Raw genomic sequence first — 17117 nt, forward strand, 5'->3', positions numbered from 1 at the left:
ACTGGTTTACCTAAATCATTCTTCAAACAAGCTTACTCATCTACATGCTGTCACCTATCTGGGGAAGTTTCTTTGTGAACTAAACTAAACAAAAAGATACATACTGCAATTCCACAGTGTGTGTCTGTGTGTGTGTGTGAGAGAGAGAGAGAGAGAGTGCCTCTCTGTGTGTTTGTGTGCACATTCTTATCATGGCATTATATACTAATGTATAGTATATAATGCTAATATATACTAATATGCACTTGCCAGATTTTACTCTCTAATAAAAATCAGACTGAATGGTACTTTACAAAAAACAGTGTTATGTATTAATTAATATGAAATATCCCATCTTTCTAATGAGGTTGTGCTTTTTTAGATTTATATTTTATACACATAAATATATATTTTATATTACATGCCAATAGAAATCATATAGGGATTAATAATTACAGATTTTCTTCAAAAAAAAGTTTTCATCCATTTAAGAATAGTAAAACTGTGCCTGATCACAGGATCTTATATCCTATAGTATTTTCTTATTTAACATTATATTGCTATATATTAATAATACCTAAATCTACACGAGCAGATTTCTATTTTGAACTTTGAACCATTTCTTTGTGAAATTGTCAGAACTAATTAATCATTAAGAATGAATGTTAAGCAGTTATATCTTTGAAAACCTAGATACAGAACCAGTGTCCGAGAGAATATCCTTTTTCACATTATTGGGAAAGGCTTTATAATATCACCAGACTTCCCATCATTATTAATCATCTAGTACTAATTTTTAGTTTTGGGTAGCAGGATTCAGCATCAATCCTATGGTAGCATTTACTGTACCCTAGCTGGCTGCAGATCTGAAAACCAATTACCAGTTACCAATGGTTTTAACATTTTCTCACAATTCTGTTCTGATGTACTGTAGAGAACTTTAACATAATTTAACATAATTTTTACTGCAAATGTCATATTAAGTGATGCAGAAAGCCGTAGATATCTCCCATGCAGAGGGAGACAGGAAGGATATAATTATGACCCCCATTAAATCTACTTTTTCAGAAAAAAGCAATATGCAAGCTGTATTTATTTGGTGAGAACTATTACAGCTTTCAACCAATGGTTTCTGATGCCACTGTTCAATTCCAGTTACAAGTAACAATTGCTTTACTCACCTGAATCTTCAAAATAACATGATTTGTGCATTTTTCCAATAAAAAGTTCCAATCCTATAATAGCATAGATTATGATTACAAATAATACCAAAAGGGCAATATGGAGCAAGGGAACCATGGCTTTTATAATTGAATTCAGGACAACTTGTAAACCTGTAAGATAAAGAGCACTGGTTATACTGTTTTGTTTTTTTGTAGTTACAAAGAACAAATGCAAGTAGGCATCAGGACTAAAATTGCTGCCACCCCCTCCTATTTTTAGTACAGCCTTTACAACCTGGGGCACTGCAGAAATATTGGACTACATTTCTGACTCTTGCAATCAGCATGGTTGTACTGGGGGTGGAAGAGAGCATAGATAAAATAAAATCACCATGCAGATACACAATACTTTAAGATGAATTTGAGCATAATACAAGCTCTCACTTTGTTAAGGGAAGGAAAAAGAACTAACTCTTATTTGAACTGAAATTTGTATACATAACAAAATTAGAGATATCAATCTGCTGCCAATGAGAATTTTACATCTTACTAAAAGGCTTTTTGTTCATTTATGGACGATCTCTGACAATTGCTTGATCCTCCATTGAAGTGATTTTCCTGAACCACATCAATTGCCATCATTTCCATGGCAACAGATTACAGTGTGATAAACATAGCATTATGACCTTGTGTATGGATGAAATATTAAAAGCAAAGAGATTAAAAGAACAGATGCTTCATTCAACCAGAAATATTCTCAGAGAGAAAGAAAAGAAAAGAAAAGAAAACCAATGAATGCTTGTGAAATGTTATATAAAGGATTACATGTACAGTAAATCAACTTGTTATTTTGTTGAACTAAATGTTCCAGTAGCCTTCCTGCATTTAATAAACCCACTCTCATAGTTAGGGTCACAGTTTAATAGACTACAAATTGTTGGTTTTTTAAAAAAAACCTATTAGTATCTTAGAAACTTTTTGGAAATTCTAAAAAAAGGTCATGAAAGTAGATAAATGATTTTGTATGGCCAACATGTTGGGCACAGCCTCAAGTGTAACTCCTCTGAAGCATAACAATTACTTCGCTGATCTGCATACATTGGCTGTGTTCACAATCATACTCAGCATTTGCAGGCCTTTTTTGGACTTTCACCTGAAACATTAGGTGAACCCAGTCACTGCCAACTGCAAGATATATTGCATTACTTTATCTCTATGCTAACACAGCCATGATTGCCGCAACCAGTTAACTATGTTTTAAGTAGATCGTGGCTTATCAGAACATATTGACACCGATAGGAGTATGTGCCATGTAATCTTGGCCAGACCTGTTACACAGAGTAGATGAATTATTTCTATAATGCAGAATGTTTAAAAACTGTTGCTCAGAAGAATGACATTGTATATTAGTCACATTATATGAAAGTGGAAAACAAAGCAATGTAATTGCTATAATTACCTTATTGGTTTAATTTCTTGATACAAATACCTTCTAGAAGGCATTACCATACTGTATAGAAGTAAGTTACATAGGTAAGAGCCACCAAAGCTGGCAGCTGTGCATTTGGTTCTCTTTAAAATTTACTTGAATTTATCTATATTCTAATTTCATATGCAGCAATGTGAGTGAATGATGTCATATAATATAATATTCTGACACTAGGTCACTGGGTGAGTTCTGATAAGACTCTTCTGAAGCAAACCGTACATGCATCAACCAAATCTATAATACTGGCAAATATCTATAGCTCAGGTGTAGGATGAGGGTGAAAGTTCATTCTCCAAGCTGGTGGGTTGGTTTCTGAACATTTCATTATCAGACTAGGTAACATCTTCTGTGAAGTTTAGGGGATATCAGTATCAGTGTTCTGTTTATAAGGGCTTTGTGTGGTAAGTCTTGTGAGGTTACATCAGGAGGACAGGGTCCCATCAGGTAAGAAACTTGTGATGGGTCAGGTGTGGGTGTTTCAAGTGAGGGTCTAATCCCCTAAACTCCAATGAAGATGTTACCTAGTCTGGTAATGAAACAGTCAGAAACCAACCTGCAAGGTCAGAGAATGAACCTTCACCCTCAAATCTGCACTATTCCAGCTGTTTTTCCACTTCAAAGTATTCAATTTTATTTTAGATTGCCTTGAGTGCTATAGGCAGAAAGGTATCAACTACCACAGAAGTACTAGTAATAATGCATTTTTAGGGGCAGACCAATATATTCGTAATATAACGGTTATTTTACTACCTAATGTGTAAATTATGGCCTAAACCATGAAACATAATAATCTAAATTCCTTTGCTTTCTTTATGAACTTGAAAAAGATCCATATTGAATTTGAAAACTCAGTTTGGACTGTATCTAAGTAAACTTCTATCATGTCATCACATTTTATGGTACTATACTCTGCAGACTGCAGGGAAAGAGGAGGATATACTTCAGCCTCCAGAAAAGTTTATCAAAGTAGCCTAGGGATGCTTTTGTTTGAATTCCCAAATAATTAATGAAGCGGTGACTTACTGGGCACTCCTGATACAAGCCGGAGGGGTCTCAGGACACGAAAGGCCCTTAGAGCTTTTACATCAAAACCACCTGGTTTGCCACCGGAATGGCTACCCCCTTCTGCTTCTTTGGTTATTTGTTCCAAAATTACACTAAACAATCTGGAGAACAAGAAATAAAAGATTTCATATTGATGTTATTATAACATAAGATAATAAGCTTTTTTCATAAAGGAGGTTTAAATTTGGTATAATTCAGAAGAACCTTTAATGACTTATGCATACCATACGTGTATTATGTAAAACCTAAAAGATCACCATTACAACATTAGAAAAGCAGGCTTCATGCTATTGAGCTATTTAAAAAAATAGCTCAGAGTAATTCAGATGCTTTTTCCTTGGAACCTTAGGGAGAAGGTTTCTTTCGGGAGTCAGACATAAAACATCAAATTCAAACTCAGATTCACTATCACTATCTAATTCATATTTCTTCATATTCAGACAGAAATGTGTTCATATCCAGATGTTGCAGTCAGTTTTATGCACACTTTTATATTTAACTATTGCTCACCTCTTGTGATAACCAGTGGACAGGAGAGACTACTAGAGATGCTGTTCAGTCATTACATTGGAATAGATTTATTTTGTCAAACGATAGTTCAAGTGATGTTTATCTTTTGGACTAGTTTCCACACAAAACAAATAATTCAAGCAATATTACTCAGAATGCTGCGCAATATTTTAAATGTTTGCAAAATATTCATTGGTAAGATATTTGTTTCTCAATATCTCTTCCTTTTTGCCACTTTCATTTAAACAATCTACATTAGTTGTCTGAAAACAAAAAACTTACTAATTATTCTGATACAGTATCCCAAGATAAGGTTATTGGAATTATTTCTACCAAACAGAACTCCCATTATACGTTTCCTGAGTCTTCCCCTTATATCTTTAAATTCTCAGTTTTAATAATCATTGAAAAGTGTACATAAGAACCCCACATTCCTCTCATGCACTGTGTGATTTCTTTAGCGTGAAGGAATCTGTCTTGTGCTACATTTCACACCTCAGAATACACATATATGGCTTGCTATGCAGATATTTCTGTAAAAGAAAAACATTATACAGAACAATTTTAAGTATGTGTTTATATAAACCTTACTAAAGGATATTGTTATATAAAATTCAGTGGTGTCCTCTTAAAGAGCAAGGGGAATATATTCAAGGATTAGATTTCCTATTTGGGAAATCATTGCAAAGCAATTAAGTATTTGACAACACTGCAATCTCGTAAAGCTGAAGAGAAGGATAATTACAGATTCCTTGTTTGAATGTTATAGCAAATACATAAAGTAAAAACATTTTTAGATGTTAATTTCTTAGAAAAATTAAAAATTGGACTTACCCTACTATAACTATTACAAAATCCAACAAATTCCATCCATTTCTAACATATGCATTGGGATGTAATAATAATCCATATGCTACAATCTTCAAAAATGTTTCAATTGTAAAAATAATCAAGAAGGCATATTCTACTTTTTCCTGCAATACACACATTAAAAAATGAACAAACCAATCATTAATAAATTAAGCATTAAATTATATAATACATTTATTATTGTCTCTTCTAATGCTCGAGTATCAAGCAATCTTTAAAAATTCAAGTATGTTCTTTCTTAGCATTCAGAGAACCAGTGAGCCCCAAATACTACAAACGCATGCACGGTGTCAGAATAAACTTCAAGTAAATGCTTAATCCCTTTTAAACTACTGAAATTGTTTACAGATTTCAATGATTGATTTCAGACTAACGATTCCTTAAATCATAATATAATTATATCATGCAGCTTATTTATTTATCAATTTATATAGTTGCCCATCTCAAATCTGTGACTGGGCAGCAATGTTATTTTATCTTTATTCCATCTTTGTGTTCCTCAACAGTAAATCGTTGTAAACTGTTCCTTTATAAGTATAAAATAATCTAAAATGAGTTAAAGCATATTAAAGATTTTAATTATAAGCACTCTGCTACTGTAACACTATTAATGCAAATTGTTTCCCCTATAAACTAATAACACATTGAATGATCAATTGTATATTGCCGTCTTCTCCGACCAGATGCTCAGTAAAGTTGTAGGACATTTACATTCTCTGTAAGTACTGGTAGGTAGTCAGAAAGACATCAATCAGAGACCTTCAGAATGACATTACATTGCGTTAAACTTTCTCCAGCTCATCATCCTGGAGCCAAAAAAGCCATCACCTAATATTAAAGCATAATTGGCTGATTGCAAATAATACATTCAGCATAATCTTGCAAAATGATATCACACCAGCATTGCACCATTCTCATGAAAGCTCCACAAACTGGTATTCACAGTTATCCAGAATTTATGTAAGGTTTCTTTTATTTCATTTAAAAAGTTCTGAGAATAGGAATTGGGAAAAATCCATTCATTTTTATTTTTTTAAAATAAATTTTATTAAGTTTCCAAATTTTAAATACATAAAATAAAACTTTATACATTATTAACAACATCAAGACATCTTTTGCATCTCCTCACATTTTTCAGTATATTTACTTATTCCTGTACCATTACATCTTACTCTTACTATAAGTCAATATCTTTTATCCTTACATCTCAATCTTCTCCATGGTATATTTAGATATTTACATATTCCCTCATTCTTTCCCTAATTGCCATTTTATTTTAATTTCTAAACCACTCATACCAGGCATCCCAGGCCCTATAATAAATCGAATCTTCTCTGTCTTTTATTTTCATCATTAGCCTGCCCATCTCTATACAATCTATTATTTTTTTTATAACCATGCCTTCCGGTGGAACCCTTTTTTCCTTCCAGAGTTGTGCGTACAAAATCCTTGCAGCTGTTAATATATGTAACATAATATATCTATCTGCTTTATTGCATTTTTGTGTTATTATACCTAATAAAAAAGTTTCCAGAGTAAATTCAGTTTTCTGATTCGTTATTTCTTCTATCCATTGTCTAATTGTATTCCAATATTTTTTTCACTTCCTGGCATGTCCATCAGGTATGAAAATAAGTGCCTTTTTCTTTTCCACATTTCCAACAATTTGGGTCTGAGTTAAACATTTTTGCCAATGTAGCAGGAGGAAGGTGCCATCTGTAGAACATTTTGTATTGACTTTCCATGTATACTGTGGATATAATTAGTTTGTAATTTGATCCCCACATTGTCTCCCAATTTTCCAGGTCTACATTGTGGCCAACATTTTTCACCCATACCACCATCGTCTCTTTGACCACCTCCTCTTCCATTTTAAAATCTAGTAGAAAGTTATATATTCTTGAAATCATTTGCTTTTCCATCTCTTGTAAAATTTTATCTAATTGATGCTTTTCCATGCAGAAACCAAATTGTTCTTTGTCCTTCTGATATCTCGCCTGAATTTGCATGTATGGCCACCAATCTATCTTTATATTTTGTTGCTGTAATTCTTGTCTCGTTTTTAATCTTCCTTGTATGTCTAATAGGTCTTCGTAATTCCTCTTTTTTCCCAGATCCATTGCATTTGGGTAGATTTGTGCTTCCATAGTTGACAACCAATTTGGTATTTTAGTATAATATTCTTTTTAATCTTGCTCCATGTCAGAATTAATGAATCTCTAATCAGGTGTCTCTGAAAATATGCATGCTGTTTACATTTCCCATCCCATAAGAAACTATGTCACCCTCTCTGCAAGTCGTGACCCTCTATCGACAGTACTCTTCTATTTTTCAGGTTGATCCAATCTTTAATCCATACCATAGCCACAGCCTGATAATACATTTCCCAGTCAGGGAGTCCAAAGCCACCCCTTTCTCTTTTGTCCTGTAACAATTTCATTTTTATCCTAGCTATTTTCCCATCCCAAACAAATTTACTCATTATTCGATCTAATTCTCTAAAAAAGGTTTTATCCAATCTTATTGGTACAGTTTTAAAAAGACATAGCATTTTTGGTAGGGTAGACATTTTAATTGCTGCAATTTTCCCCAGTAGTGATAGCTGTAACTTCCCCCACATTTCCAATTCTTTTTTATTTGTATTATTAATATGTCATAGTTATCTTTTTTGATTGAAGAGCATCTTGCTGTTAACCAAATGCCTAAATATTTTACCTTTTTCACACTTTGCATTCCCAATTTTCCTTCTAATTCTTTTTTTTTTGCTTATCTTTTAAATTTTTAGTCAATAATTTTGTTTTGTTTTTATTAATCTTAAGGCCTGCAACCTTGCCAAATTCCTCTATTTCCTTCATTAATTTTACTCCAGTATCCTCTGGATCTTCCAAAAAAAAAAAAAATACTATATCATCGGAAAATGCCTATACCTTATAATGCTTCTTTTTAATTAAAGCCCCTTTAATTTCTACATTTTTCCTAACATTTCCAATAAGTTTTCTAAGGTAAGAATAAAGAGAAGGGGTGACAGTGGGTATCCCTGCCTTACACCCTTGTTCATCTTGAATGTTTCCATTCTGTCACCATTCATTATTACACTGGCCATCTGTGTCGTATAAATTGTCAAAATCAATTTAATAAATTTATTGCCAAATTGCATGCTTTTTAATTGTTGTATTATGAACTGCCAATTAACATTGTCAAATGCCTTTTGCACATCGAGAAAGACCATTGCCAATTGTTTTCCTGGGTTTGCTTCATTAATATTCTATTATATTCAATACCATTCTGGTATTATTTTTAATTTGTCTATTTGGTAAGAATCTGTTTTGGTCACTATGAATGATCTGATAAAGGGTTTTTTTCAATCTTTCTGCCATTATGGACATAAATATTTTATAATCAACATTTAAAAGGGATATGGGTATAATTTTGAATTAATTGATAGTCCGAATCTTCTTTTGGGATCAATGTTATGTATGTCTCCCCCCATGTTTTAGGTAATTTTGCTGTCGTCAATACCTCATTATAGAGTTCTAATAATTGCATTTCTAATTTTTCTTGGAGTGTTTTATACAGTTCCCCTGGGAGACCATCTGGTCCTGGTGTCTTATTGTTTTTCTGTTTCAGGATTGTCTCTTGCAGTTCTCTTAATGTTATTTCCCTGTTTATCTCTTCTTTATCCTCTTCCAGGATCACAGGTAGCCCTTTTCCTTCTAAGTAATGTTGGATATTTCCCTCTGGTACGTCTTCCCTACTATATTATTCCTCAAAAAAACTTTTAACAATATGTTTTTTCTTTTCAGATTGATGTTGTAGCGTACCATCAGTGTCTTTCAATTGTTCGATTGCTCTTTTTTTCTTTTTCTTTCTTAAAGTCTATAGGCTAGCCACCTTCCCGGCTTATTCATGTGTTAAAAATAATTCTGTTTTATCTTTTTCATGGCTGTAACCATTCATCTTGTGCTAATATATTCAATTTATGTCTAATCATTATCCTCTCCGTATATGCTGTCTTATTATGTGGTGTTTTTTCTAGTGTTTTTTCTAACTCCTTAAGAGTATCTAGTAGTTGAGATTGTTCTCTTTTTTCCCCTTATATCTACGTGTATTATATGAAATTGCTAGGCCCCTGATATATGCTTTAGTTGTATCCTATAGGTTTGGAATTGAAGTTTGTTGTTTGTTGTTTTCCTTCAGAAAGAACTCCAATTCTTTTTCCATCACCTTAACACATTCTTTTTCTTTTAGGATCTCCTTGTTTAGCAACCATCTTCTGTTTTTTTTTCAATCCTTTCCAAATTATTTTAATGGGATTATGGTCCACCCATGTGTTAGATTCAATTTCTATTTCTTTTATATTACGTTCCATTTCCCCATTTGTCCATAGCATATCCAATCTTGACCATGATGTGTGTGGTGCTGAATAGTAAAGCATACTGTTTTTTGTCTGGATTTCTTTCTCTCCATATATTGTAATCTTTTCCTAAATTTGCTATTGCACTGAAGTCACCTAGCAGGCATATGTTCTCATATTCTTATTCTACTAATTTTCTGTATAGTTTGGTATAAAATTTTTCTTGTTTCTCATTCGGCACATATATCACTGTCAATAACATTTTCTTATAATTTGTATAAACTTCTAACATCAAAATCCTACCTTCATCATCTGCATATACCTGTTTTGCTTGTAAATGTTTTCTAATATATATTGCTATCCCCTCTTTTTTTGTTCGGCTAGAGATACGTATAAATCTCCAAACTTTGGTGCTTCTAACAGTTTACTTTGATATTTCTGGATATGTGTTTCTTGAAGGCATATAATATCTAAGTTCAATTTCTGTAGTTTAGTTATCCCTTTTTTCCTCTTAATTTGTGAATTTAAACAGTTGATGTTAATGGAAATCAATTTGATTTCTTCCGCCATCTTACTCTGTAGTTGTTTCTTGTTGAAGCTTATTTGCTCTCATTTGGTGTCTCATTCTTAAGCCTTCTCTTTCCACTTCTTCCTGCTCTCTTTCCTCTTGTTCTGTTTCTCTTTCCTCCACCGATCTTCTTCTTCGCTCCTACTTTCCACTTCCTCTTTGCTGTTTTGGTCTTCTCCTGATACCACATACAGTTCAAAGAATTCCCTTGCTTTTTCTATACTGTCTATTTAAAAATTTTTATCCTGCCATGATATTAGCATTCCCTCTGGGATGAGCCATTTGAACAGGATGTTATTCTTATTCAGTTGGGCGGCCAGGAATCTGTATTTCTTTCTATGTTCCCTTATCCTTCTTGGAATTTGTTCCAACATTACAATTTCTGTTCCCTTAAATATCAGTGGTTCATCTCTTGTCACTTTGTATATCTTATCTCTCAGTTGTTTCTTTGAGAATCGTATATGAACCTCTCTTGGAAGTCTAAAACATCTTGTATAGTTGGTATATATTCTATATACCTCATCGATTTCCCTTTGAACCTCTTGGCCCTCTTTTTGTAATGCTTCTGCTATGAGATTTGCCATTAATTTGGGCAAGTCCTCCCCCCTTTCTTCTGTTACATTCTGAAATCTGAGAAAGAAACCAGCCTTTTCCATCTCCAAATATGCAATTGCCTCTTCTAATTTCCTGTTCTCTCCCATTAATTTCTGTTCTATTGATTCTACTTTCTTATCTGTTTGTTCGACCTTTGCCTCCACTGCTTTCATTGTATGTTCCGTCTTTACTACTGTTTGTTGGATTGTACTTATCTTCTCATCTAGTTTCCATATTTTACATATTTTGGCACTGACCAAAAAATAGCCAACATCCTAAGAAACCCTAAAGACAAGATCCAGCTAGAAAACCAAGGAGTTTATGACATATCATGCAACAATTGCCCAGCCACGTACATTGGACAAACCAACAGGAGAATAAATGTACGCATCGCAGAACACAAAAACACAGTCAGAAGAGAAGAAAATACTTCCTCCCTCTTCCAGCACCTTAAAGCCACAGGACATGAAATTAATTTCGAATTAATATCCAACACTGAACACTCCAGCAAGAGAATAATCAGGGAAGCCATCGAGATAGAGAAACACCCCCATAACATGAATAGACGGGACGATACCTCCCACCTACCAGACATCTGGAAGCTAGCCCTCACCAACAAATGAGTCCCAGCCACAAAAACCAACACCAGACCCAAAACAACACGGGACACCACCACCAATCCCCCTCATCAGACCCAGGCCCAAGCCCATCCTATAAACGAAGGACAACCACCATCCAGAAAACAGACCACGGCTGCTGTGTCAGCTGTCGCACCCTCCCAATCCCAAAACCAAATAAGCTGAAACATGCCAAGAACACAGACCCAGACCCCAAACTCGAAGCCAGACTAAAACCCAGAATGCTACATTACAGCCACCCACTCAGGATATCATATCAGAAAATTAAGGAAATTACACCACAAGAACTCAAGAAGTTGCAACACAGCAAATGACCCAGGATATCACAGCACAAGACCAAAGATACCACAGCAATAAATCTCACAATGTCATCACACAACCCATTACCCAAGCCGTTACTACACAGGAGGCTAATGGAAAAGAGATCAAAACACAAGCAACCCAGGAGATTACAACACAGGACCCAGGATACCACAACAAAAGAACTCGCAAGCCCATCACAGAACCCATTACCCAAGCCTTTAAAACACGAGAGGCTAATGGAAAAAAGACCACTACAAAACAAATGACCCAGGAGATTACAGCACAAGATCCAGGATATCTCCACAACAAAACTCACAAGGCCATCACACAGCCCATTATACCAACATCAACTCCATCAACCAATCAAGAGGCAGCAGCGCAGCCAACCAGCCCAGCACACCAGCCTCCACCACCAGTATTTATAGAGAGACAGCAGCTCCAATCACACACTGCTTGCACTGGCACGAAGCCGAAAGCACCAACCTGAGGATGGCGAGTGGAACCTCGCTAAAATGTTGCCAAGATACTCTTAATCTTACATGAGAAAAGACCCAAACACACCTAGAGAGGGAGACACACACATGCACACACACACATGCTCGCGCACGCACACACACACACAGACAGATATATGTATGTATGTATGTATGTATGTATGTATGGCATTCAGCTTTGTTCGGGTATTTTCCCACGTCATTGTAGTTGTGCTTTTAAAGTTGTAGCGATGTTTCAGCAGAATCTCATCTGCCATCATCAGGCTTTTCTATGGCAGATGAGATTCTGCTGAAACGTCGCTACAACTTTAAAAGCACAACTACAATGACATGGGAAAATACCCAAACAAAGCTGAATGCCATACATGTAAGTACCCGTGAAAACTTAAGAAAGCAAAAAAAGCACCAACCTGAGGATGGCGAGTGGAACCTCGCTGAAATGTCACCAAGATACTCTTAATCTTACATGGGAAAAGACCCAAACACACCTAGACACACACACACACACACACAGAGAGACAGATATATATATATATTCAGCTTTGTTCGGGTATTTTCCCATGTCATTATAGTTGTGCTTTTAAAGTTGTAGTAATGTTTCGGCAGAATCTCATCTGCCATCATTAGGCTTTTCTATAGTGTTCGTCTGTGAGTCAGACTTTCACAGCCATTTCTGTTTTAAATTTGGTGCTAGCCTATGCTGTGCCAGAATGGTTTTTTTTCTTCATCCTGACTGGTTGGGAGCCTTGGTCTGTGTTTATTGGTCTTGGAGTTTGCTGTGTTCTGCTTGATTGGTGTTTCTAATATCTTCTGTCTGTTTTGTAGCTTTTTTTGTCTTGATTGGCTGGCAACATTGTGTTTCCTGTATTGGAGGCTTTTAGTGTAGCTTGGCTCCGAGTAAATGGATGGCTATCATTTGTTAGGAAGCTAGGTTTCATCTGCGTGCCATGTTTGAGCTGGAGGTATCAGGGGGAGTCTGTTTGTGCCCAGGTGTTTGGCTGACTTGTGGTGTGGAGATTGTTTTGTTTGAGAGTGTAGGCTTCCAGATAATTGACAGTCTGGTGGAGTCATCTCGTCTATTCATGCTTTCAGGTCTTTTTTCAATCTCTATGGCTTCTCTGATAATTCTGTAGCTGGGGTTTTCTATAGTGGCTAGGGTTTTGGTGCCATTGAAGTCGATGCTATGACCTGTGGCTTTCATGTGTTGGACTAGTGAGGAAGTGTGTTCCAGCTTTTTTTACTGCATTTTTGTGTTCATCTAGGCAGGTACTTATTCTTCTGTTGGTCTGTCCAATGTATGTGGCAGAGCATGAAGTACAGGGCATGATGCCTTGGTTTTCCAGGTCAATTTTATCTTTGGGGTTTCTTAGGATGGCTGCTATTTTTCTGTCTGTTTTGAAGGCAGTCTTGATGTGATGTCTGTGCAGTATCTTACTGTTTTTGTCTGTAGTACCTCTTATGTAGGGCAGGACAGCTGTTCCATAGGTCTGTTCATCTTCTGGGTCTCCATTATGTCTCAGTGTGTTTTTGTGGATCAAGCCAGTGATTTTTCTTTTGTGGAAGCTCTTGGCTGTCAGTACTTTAGTCAGGATGCATAGTTCAGTCTTTATGTGTGTCTTGTCTGCCAGGCATTTGGTTCTGGCAATTAGTGTTTTGGCCACGGAGTTTATCTGTGCTGGGTGGTGGTGGGATTGGGTGTTGAGGTAGCAGTTGATGTGTGTTTTCTTCTGGTATATGGTGTGTCCTAGTGTGCCATCTGTTTTTTTGTAGATTAGTACATCTAGGAATGGTAGTGGTTTGTTTGTTTCCCTTTCCATGGTGAATTTGATTTTGGGGTGTGTGCTGTTTAGGTGTGTTAGGAAATTGTTTAGGTTTTCTTTTCCATGGGGCCTAATAACAAATGTGTCATCGATGTACCTTAGCCATAGTTTGGGTTTGTGTGTGGCATTGGCTAGGGCTCTAGATTCAAATTCTTCCATGAACAGGTTTGCAATGGTGATCCCATAGGGGCTCCTTCAATTTGTTTGTATCTTTGTCCTTTGTATATGAAATATGTGTTGGTTAAGCAGTGTTCTGTTAGTTCCATGAGGTGTTTGGGTGGTTGGTATTTATTTTTGATGATTTTGAGAGTTTCTTTTATCGGGACTTGAGTGAATAGTGAAACCACATTGAAACTTACAAGCAGATCTTTTTGTTCCACGTGTAGATCTTTGATCATTTCCAAGAGGTGGTACATGTGAAGCTGCAGCCCCATGCTGTAGCTGCTTTGCTAAGTATTTGGCTAGGTTTTGTAGTGGTGCTCCTCTGGAGCTGACTATGTTTCTGAGAGGTATGCCTTCTTTGTGTATTTTTGGGAGGCCGTATAGTTTGGGGCATCTGGAAGATTTTTCTCTTGGGATGATCGTCTGTTGGATCTCTTTGCTCATGTGGCTGGTTATAATTTTCTTCTTGGTTTTTTTTCCCAGGTATGTGGTTGGGTCCGTGTTTATGGGTTTATATGTGGAGTCTTGGAGTAGGTCTGTCAATTTTGTTTCATAGTCTTTTCTATCCATTACTACTACAGCTGTTCTCTTCTACAAATCATCCTGTGCTCATGCACACTTGGCACAGCCTCCTCGGAAACCTCCTCATCACTGTTGCCAGCACCCACAATCCCTGAAGGCAGCAGTCCATTCCCTGATGGTCCTGGCCCCTCATCAGAGTCATCGCTCTCCTCAGCCATCTGCACCTGCTGCCGGCTAACCACAACAGTACCCATCTCACTGATAAAATGACTCTGGGTGACTTACAAAGTGTGTGTGAGTGTGTGTAGCAATTAAAATCTTAAAAAACTATATTAAAAAGTTGCTACTAAGATGGCACAGGATATGATCTTCTTTTTATCCCATCAACCACCTGCAGTAGTGAGCATCCTTCTCAGGGCCCCAAAATCAACCACAAAAAACAGGTTTTAATAACCTTCCAGAAGGCCAAAAGAGTGGAAGCATTTCTCACATCCAGTGATAGAATGTTCCAAACGGATAGATCCACAGAAGAAAAAGCTCTTCTACTTGACCTCAGCCACTGGAATTTCTTAACAGATTTGGTCTCGCAGCCGGCCCCTTTCACTGGAGTGAGTGGAGTGAACTAGTCCCACTGGGGTGAGAAGGTTCCTCAGATACCTGGACCTTATATTTTGCCATTAAAGATGATAGGAGAGGTAGGCTAGGCTGGGCTAGGATTTAGAATATCAGCAGAAAGGACTGGGAAACAAATAGGATATATTTGATCAACTTGCACTATAAAATCTCTCCATAATTTCTCTCAACTGAATTTGGAACAAACATAATGTTCTGAGTTTTTGTTCAGGCAAATCACAACCTACTCAGAACAGTTCAATCAAACTTCTAAGGCACAATTTATTTATTTATTTATTTTAAGATATGAAACAAAACATATTTTCTATTGCAGGCATATCTCTATTGTCAGCCCTGAAGCAGACCTGGCTGAGACCATCTTTCTGGCTTCAGGGTTGCCACAAGGCAGAAGAGGGGACAGGGAGGGGGGAATAGTTAGCTTTGGTTCTGCAGTCAAAACAAAAGTTTTCCTATGGGAACCAAGGTCATTCCAACAGGGAGAATGGGAGAGGAGGAGCGAGGTAACCAAGCAACTGGCCAGCACCTCCATTGGACAATGTGACTGATGATTTGGGGAAAGGGGAAAACTTTCACTTTTAATCAGGTGAAAACTGCAGGAACTTTCAGAGTTGGTTTTCACCAGTTCTGCCAATATGATGTATCCAAATAAATTGTTCTTTGAGGAATCTAAGTGCCTCAGAGTTCTGACTTCAATGGGTGCATTACTTGGAACACTGAATCTATTTCATACGAAAATGGCTTTCTGCGCTCTTATAGTGAGTTGGACTATTAAAATTGGCTCTTTCCATGCTTCAGAATCAGTATCACACTTCTTACATTGTTATCTGTTTGGCAATTTCAGACCCACTACAAGCTGAAAAAAGCTATTTCTGTTTGCAGTAGTAATGCTTGGTAGAATTTATGACTGGTGTATTTTCCAATTACAGGTAGTCCTCTATTTACAACCATTCATTTTGCAATGGTTGCAAAAAAAAGGCACTGAGAAAAGTGAATTGCAACTGGTCTTTGCACTTATGGCACTTGCAGCTTCCCCATGGTCACATGATAAAAATTGAGGCACTTGGCAACTGGCATGTTTTTATGACAGTTGCAGGGTCCCAGAGTCACTTAATCAGCATATGCGGTCTTCCCAGATGGCCTTTGACAGGCAAACTCAGTAGTGGATGTTTGATTCACTTAATGATCATATAATTCACCTACTAATCATAGTTAAAAAAAAAGGTCTTAAGATCAGATGAGACTCTCTCCCTTGTGTAGCAATGGAAATTCTTATCATCAGCAGTTATGATTGTAAATGGGGGACTACCTGTATCAGGAATTTACCTTCCCCCCCTTTCAATTCTCAGACTTCAGCTGACCATATATTTACTTCTCAGATCCTTGGGAAATGGAAAATATAATGTGGAAGTGTATTTAGTTTGGTTACTCAGTCAGTTACACTGTTTAAAAGGCCATGAGTTAACCAAACAAAAGTAGAGGTACTCATATTATGACAGTGGTAAAAAGCTTACAAGAAATAATCATCTGGTTTGCTTGCTTTGACTTCACATCCTGTAAACTGACATCAAATGGGTGTGCAGATATCAAGCTTTAAATGGTTGCTGTGTTTAAACAACATATTGAATATGGCTACTGAATTAATCTTTTTTCTTGGTTCTCACAGCATTTCACTAAGGTGGTTTCACTCATATAATACAGAGATTCCCAATTCTGGGCTGTAGATTGGCACCGGTCCACAGCCCACTAGGAATCAGGCCATGCAAGCAATAAAGCCCTATCTGCACACCTGTGAGATATAGGCAGTGCATGAAACCACACATACCCGTCCATGGAAAAACTTCCCTCCACAGGACTCATCCCTAGGGAACCACTGATATAATGCATTAAATAACTAAAAAGAAGCAAGATTAAAACTATATTGGACATGTCCTGTGAATGTGAATTGTATATTTT

General features: G+C 36.4%; 1 protein-coding gene across 8 annotated transcripts in view; it reads right to left on the bottom strand.

The window, feature by feature from the left end:
• Positions 1-17117, bottom strand: part of CACNA1D (calcium voltage-gated channel subunit alpha1 D) — a 236503-nt gene that overhangs the window by 136162 nt on the left and 83224 nt on the right. For all 8 annotated transcript variants that reach the window (XM_087923877.1, XM_087923876.1, XM_087923874.1 and 5 more), the window contains exons 4-6: positions 5041-5180; positions 3655-3797; positions 1161-1313 (exon numbers count right to left, since the gene is read on the bottom strand). In XM_087923877.1, coding sequence (XP_087780003.1) covers positions 1161-1313; positions 3655-3797; positions 5041-5180 — 436 coding nt within the window. The remainder of the gene's footprint in view (positions 1-1160; positions 1314-3654; positions 3798-5040; positions 5181-17117) is intronic.

The sequence above is a fragment of the Pseudonaja textilis genome, chromosome 2 (genome assembly GCF_049901715.1).
Source record: "Pseudonaja textilis isolate UNSWEBS1 chromosome 2, rPseTex1.2, whole genome shotgun sequence".
NCBI lineage: Eukaryota > Metazoa > Chordata > Lepidosauria > Squamata > Elapidae > Pseudonaja > Pseudonaja textilis.